The sequence below is a fragment of the Atta colombica genome, unplaced genomic scaffold (genome assembly GCF_001594045.1).
Source record: "Atta colombica isolate Treedump-2 unplaced genomic scaffold, Acol1.0 C806571, whole genome shotgun sequence".
NCBI lineage: Eukaryota > Metazoa > Arthropoda > Insecta > Hymenoptera > Formicidae > Atta > Atta colombica.
The window spans coordinates 1-6796 of record NW_017259167.1 but is presented as its reverse complement, the minus strand read 5'-3'; the positions used below and the strand labels follow the sequence as shown (position 1 = coordinate 6796).

At 30.9% G+C, this 6796-nt stretch overlaps 1 protein-coding gene across 1 annotated transcript; it reads left to right on the top strand.

The window, feature by feature from the left end:
* Nucleotides 1–3945: 3945 nt before the first annotated feature.
* Nucleotides 3946–6790, top strand: LOC108684551 (mitochondrial import receptor subunit TOM70-like; the record flags this gene model as incomplete). Its single annotated transcript, XM_018188974.1, has 4 exons — nucleotides 3946–4117; nucleotides 5789–5875; nucleotides 6288–6461; nucleotides 6568–6790. Coding segments are annotated over exons 2-4 (484 nt in total), but the record flags the coding sequence as incomplete, so codon positions are not given.
* Between the last annotated feature and the right edge of the window lie 6 nt (nucleotides 6791–6796).

The following is a 6796-nucleotide window of genomic DNA, read 5'->3' as shown; positions in this document are numbered from 1 at the left end:
TATATATATATATATATGTATAGATGTACAATTCTCTTTAAAGATAATTGTCACTTCCTTTATTCTTTTCACTTCATTTTATTTCACTTCACTGCACTGCACTTCACAATAATCTACATCTTTATTTTTTTTTACTTCACTATCAATATCTAAAACAATTTGCAAGACATCACCAACATAAAAGCATATTAACTTAATACTGTCGTTACCGCCAATTGCTACACAAAAACTTCAACGATTAAGAGAAAGACCGAAAACAAAGAATAAGTGAGAGAAAAGTTCAGATGGCGTTATCGTATGTAATGTCTCAAATTGCGCATGCGCGCTACGATTTTGGCCATACATAATAAATAGAGTGCGCTATTGTATACTTTGGCCATGAATGTACATATATAGGCTCGTTCTTGTGTGTGTGTTACAGCGAACGAAAAAATGGCCGATGACTGAACTTATAAGTGTGGAAAAGTGACGTTTTGACGACGAAATTTGTGCTGCATGCATTATTATTTGCTTAATTGTGACGTGTCTCGCATTTATGAAAGTTTTAAAAATGGACACTATAATTATTCTGGAATATGATGCGTAAAAGCGTATATTTCATTTACTTCAACAGCTGTTCAAACCGTGTATTTCCGCCCGAAATTAGGCTCACTTTATCTGTCCTTTTTATACGATTATTTATTGACTATTAAGGGAGAAAAGGACTGTTTATGCCTATTTTTGCAGGTATTTTAAAGCAATCTCGTTAGATTTATCCAAATTGTCTTTATTTACAAATGGCTTGCAGCATAAATTTAGGAGCATTCCTCTCTTCTGATGTCTGATTCCAACATGGCCGCTGCGATTACTCAGGATCTTTAAGCTATAAGAAATAAATAAGAATAGACGAAACACAAGCCTAGTTTTTACCGAGGATTTAAACCGGATCAAAATGTAAGAATCAACCAATTACAGTCGAATATTTCCTTGTCGTTCGACAGCAACAGGGGAATACTCGACTGTATTTGGTTCTTACATTCTGATCCGGTTTAAATAATCGATGGAAATTAGGCCATAGTCAATTATTCTTCTCAATTATTCGACTGTAATTGATCAATTTCTTAAGGCCATTCCACACAAACTTGCTACGTCCCTTACGATTTAAGGATTAAAATATTGTAGTTCCGGACTAGCCCGATTTAGAGTCCCTAGCAGAGAGTCTAGTCAATAATGTACTCCAGTTTTTATTAGCCAGGAAAGAATATGGCGCGACTAATCATTGCAATCGAAAATTCATTCAAGCGCGACATAACTGATATGGAACGAAAAAAAAGAAAAAGAATTAATTTAAGTTCAGTACTGACATTGATGAGATACTGTCAAAGATACATCCTTACGAGAGTTTGCGTTCGTGTTAATGGGTCTTCTACAATAAGCCATTAGTCATAAATTAGAAATCAGAAACAAAAATTAATTATGATTGTTCACTTTTTAGCTTCTGATTTTTGACTAATGGCTTATTGTAGAAGGCCATAATATTGAAGTGATTAAGAATAAAAACATAATATTGTACTAATTTTATGATTTATTAATTTTGTAGACATACTTATGCATTTAAAACTCATTTAATACTCGATTTTTCTTTAAAATTGTGATTTCAGTGTTATCGTTAAAGTTTGATTATCAACAGAGATAATAAATGCAGAGACAAAATTATTTTTCAGCAATTTTATAATTTTTCAGCAATATATAGGATACTATAGCTTTACAAGTATACATATTTATTTATGGAGCTTTTATGTACAATAATAAAAAATTATGAATTCAAAAATGTATTAGTCAAATATTTATGTTAATAATCGCAAATTTATATCAATTATATCAATAGGAAGGCGTTACAGGATATGATGAGTATGTTAAAAAAATTTTTGAAGAGGAGGAAACTGGAGCTGTGCAGAAAAGACGAAAATAATAGTGTCTAGAGAGAGGGGGAGAAAAAGGAAAGAGAAATGGAAATGGGGGAGTAAGGAACTAGAGGAGGTGCAGGAATTCAAATATTTGGATTTTAATTTAGATAAGAAAGGGGATTATAAAAGGCATATTAAAGAAATAAGTAGAAAAGGAAAAATGATAGCAAGAAAGGTATGGGGCTTAGGGGAAAAATTATGCAGAAATAACTTTAATAGAAGATGGATGCTATTCAAATATTTGATATAAAGTGTTATGGCATATGGAGTGGAATTATGGGGCTGGGAAGAAAAAGGCGAATTAGAAAAGATAATGTTAGATTATGTCAAGTGGAATTTCAAACTGGATTTCTGCACCCCAAGGTATGTAATTATGAGGAGCTGGTAATGGATAAGTTCAAAGTAGGATAGGGTTTGAGGGCAAGAAAATACGAGGAAAAGATTAAATCTGGAAACACAGATAATTTGATCAGGGAGTACTGAGAGAAAAAACAAAGCTATGATTGGAACAATAGATATGGTATGAAGAGAGAGAGAGAGAGTTATAATAGGAACGGATGGGGAATTGAATCAAGGGAAGTAATGAGACGTGGGAATGAAAGTTTTGAAAAAGATTTAATAAATAGGGAAAGGGATTTTTACAGAGGCAATGGGAAAAGGAAAGAATAGATAGATCAAGATATAATAAAATATATAAAGAGATAAATATGGAGAATAAATATCAATAATAAGTATTAAATTATTTGAGAGTAGAGAATTTGGAATGGAAGAGAAGAGATGAGATAAGAGCGTTATTTAAATTAAGATCCGGTAATTTAGAAGAGAAGAATAAATACTGGGAATAAATACTAGGAATAGAGGAGGGAGGATGTCTTTTCTGTGGTGCAAGCGAGGACTTTAACTTTGAGCATTATGTTAAAGAATGCGAGGAGACAAGAGTAATTTTGAAGAGTTAGGGAAGGATAAGGGCGAGATTGTAAGGAATTTATGGGGAGAAGATTTGAGTGAACTTAAAGGAAAAACGCTAATGGATAAAACGATAGAGAAAAAGAAATAATAAAAAGAAAAGAAAAAAAAAGGAGAAAGGAAGGATAAGATATAACAGAGACTATTATAAAGATAAAGATAATATAAAGACAAGGAATGAGTATTTTGTATTTAAAACAACAAAGTTGTGAGTAAGTGATAAAATAAGATTGTAGCGTAGTATATCATAGTTAGTGATAGGTAATTTATTATCTATTTAAGTTAAGGAAACGAATTGAAATGAGAATAGAAAATAAAAACATAGGATATAGATGGAATGTGCAATTAAAGAATAAGGGAATAAGGGAAAATAGGGCGATAAATAAGGGTAAAGAAATACTAGGTACAGATAAAAGAAATAGGACATAGACATTAATAATAGACTGTGCTAAGGCTGTGATATAAAGATTATGTATAGGTAAAAGAGAATGTAATAGGTTGTTATATAGGTTTGTAGTTGTAAGATAAAGATTGGAGAGGAGTGTAAGTGTGAATGAGTTAAGTATTTTCGTAAACCAAGTCCTCTTCTTGGCTTGTATATGAAGTGAAGTGTAAATAAATTCTATTCTATATCAATTATATCATTATTCTCGATAATGTCAGCATGTTCTTCGATTATTTCTGGATCTCTCTCTTTTTGTATGAACGAAAATTTGTCCAGGATTGGCGATCATTAATAGTATTTGATTGGTGATATAAATATTGGGCAAGTTTCTTCATTCATCGATTGCATTATGCGTAAATGCAGTTTTTATGGAACAAAATTACATTTGCGCGATTGATCAATCGAATTAAAAAACTCGCTCATTGTTTCGATTGTACTGCGTTGTACTACAATGGCGTTGTACTACAATGGTCGGGAATTCCACACTTGATATTAATCGAAAGAATTTTTCTGCCTGGTAAAAAAGAGAAAGAAGGGGTTTTCCGGGAACATCGATATATTTTATATGAGCTTGTTTTTGTCGTTATACTGATCAGATAATAAGATTACGACGCAGAAGAATGAGTAGAGACGATCCGTATGTCATTCGACTGATTGACCTGAGTACTTTATAATTGCATCGTGAATCTTCTTCGTGAACAATTTTCACGGAAAGGGGAAATTTGTGCGCGACGGACCAAATATATTCAACAATATCAAGGTAATGCATATTCGTGCATAATCGCGCGCAAATTTCGAAAGACCAATCCCGGACATGCTCTCTTTAAAAAAATTGCATTCCAAATTCAAAATCAAAATTGCCAAATATTGCATCATGTAAAATTTTTGAAATTATGACAGAAACATTGACGAAATCTGGTCGTATTGACTTCCAAAGATTTTTTCTTGGAAGGCAAACTGTATTAAATAAAGAAATAAGTGCATAATGTGCGGAAAGCGTTACTTGCCGTTCATCGTAATCTCCTGATCTAGTTTTCACCGAAATCCTCATTAATTCTATTTCACTCCAGCAAATCAAATTTATAGTATTGTTTCCATCAAAAGTAAAGATTTATTGGATAGAAGTTGGAATAAAATAAGCACAGTTAAATATATCTTTGGCATATAAATTTAATTCTATGCAACGTAATGATTCGCTGGAAATTAGACCTTGTATGAACTGACAATAAGTTATAAGTAGCAAAATGCAAATACAAAACCCATTACTGGATATAAGAAGAAAAATAAGATAGAAGATGTGATACTCAGGCTTTTTATAATGATTCATTATGTTGTTCACGCTCTGTGGCCTGTATTTAGAATGCGCTTACAACGATATTAGCATGCTATAATTTACACATACTATAGAATTTTAGAAATGAAAGAGCGCTTTTATCAAAAAAAGCGCGTTCTGTGTGCGAATATAGGCCTATGGCTTTTCTGAAAAAAATCAAATATTTCGCTTTCTCTACATTCTTGCATGATTATTTTCATGGATGCATTATCTTCAGGTTAATCATAAGGTTCATCTTGTCAATTTCTGTCACAGTTTGATTGCTGCAACTTTGAACTAATTGATTAAACACACCATCACATTTAAAAAAACCTCTTTGTCTATGCCATTTCGTCCTGAATCATTCTATTATTCCAATGAAATACATATATTCAATATACTTATTATAATAATGATGTCAAAATGAATCAGATTATCGACAACTGAAAGGAATGACTACAGTTGCATTAATTTTTTTATTTTTTTATTTGCATTATCCAGAAAATTTGTATCTCTTTTCAACATTAAAAATTCGTTCTTTTGATCATACAGATCAAAAGATTACTCTATTTTAAATTTTTAAATCCATTCATCTTTAAAACTGAATTTTAATTATTTTATGAATTATAGGGTTGTATAGAGTGATGCATGTGGTACAGATTCTTAAATCATTGTATGGGGTCTGTTACTGATATGTACTTTGATTTGTGAAATTATGATTGAAAGAAACATGTTCAAAATCTTGATTTGATAGATTATTTTGTCTCAAAATCAAAACAGAAGATACAAGGAAAAAAGAATATATGATTATTCTTTAACATTTAAAAATCAGCCTGAAATTCAGTTAATATTGATTTAATCTTTATATTAATTTAATATTGATTTAATATTATGTTTCTGCAGTATTGATAATAGTAACTATTAAAAATCTATAGGATTATATTAAGAAAAACAGAAAAATTATTAATAAGATATTAAAATTTATGTATAATTCTACAGTAAATAAATTATTAAGTTATTAATATTCAAGTGTAATATTCATGAATACTTTTCACCCTTTGTATTGAAAAAGGAAATTAAACATAAGTAAACAGAAAGTTTGTTTCAATGCATTTTTAGATGACGCATAGAAGAAAAAATAGATCTGCCAGAAGGAAGCAGTGTGATCAATCATCCAAAGTGTCTTCTCTTGTGGCTGAGACAGAGGTTGAGATCATTTGCCTATTCTGAAAGTGCCGATTAGATTGTGAAAATCCATTTATTCGAAATGAAAAAGAATATTTTTTTCAATGTTGCATTTGATGCTGCCTTTTAGAATTTTAATCATCAAAGTTATATATTTATTTGCTTTCCCTGTATCGTCAGTAAACATATTGTGTCATTGATATGTTTAGATGCGTTATCATGAAAGAGTCAAGAATCAATAGATAATGGCTGCAAGTATTGTTGAACACTTTATAATAACGAGATTATAAAATAATAGTTTATTTACGATAATTTTCCTAATCGCTAAAGACTTTTAGAGTACATACTTGTCTTATATATGCCTATAAATTTATCACGAACATCAAAAAGGTAGTATTTTAATGACCAATGCAAGTAAATTCTTTTGTTTTAGACTCCTATACAAAGAGCGCTAAAGTATAAGATCGAAGGAAATGTATATTTCAAATCGAAAAAATATGATGAAGCCATTGCTGAATATACTAAAGCAATCGACATTTGTCCCAAGGAGAGTAAGGATGAACTCGCAACTTTTTATCAAAATAGAGCAGCTGCGTATGAGCAATTGGTATTAAGATATTTATAATAGTCATAATAAGTTTAACATGAAAATTTGATTTCATTGATTGTTGAAGTTGTTGGTGATATGTGTGTACAATAGTTGCAATTTACAGAAGAAATATAGCTCCGGAAAGGCAGATTGTGCAAAAGCATTGGAATTAAATCCAAAATATATTAAAGCTGTGCTATGTCGGGCACGTATATTGGAGCAAACGGGGAATTTGGAAGCAGCCTTGAAGGACATGACTACCGTGTGTATTTATGAAGGATGTTCTCCTGATTCCCTTGTTAAGGTAGAAATAATCTTGAAAAAACTTGGTAAGTTACATATTAAAAGCACTT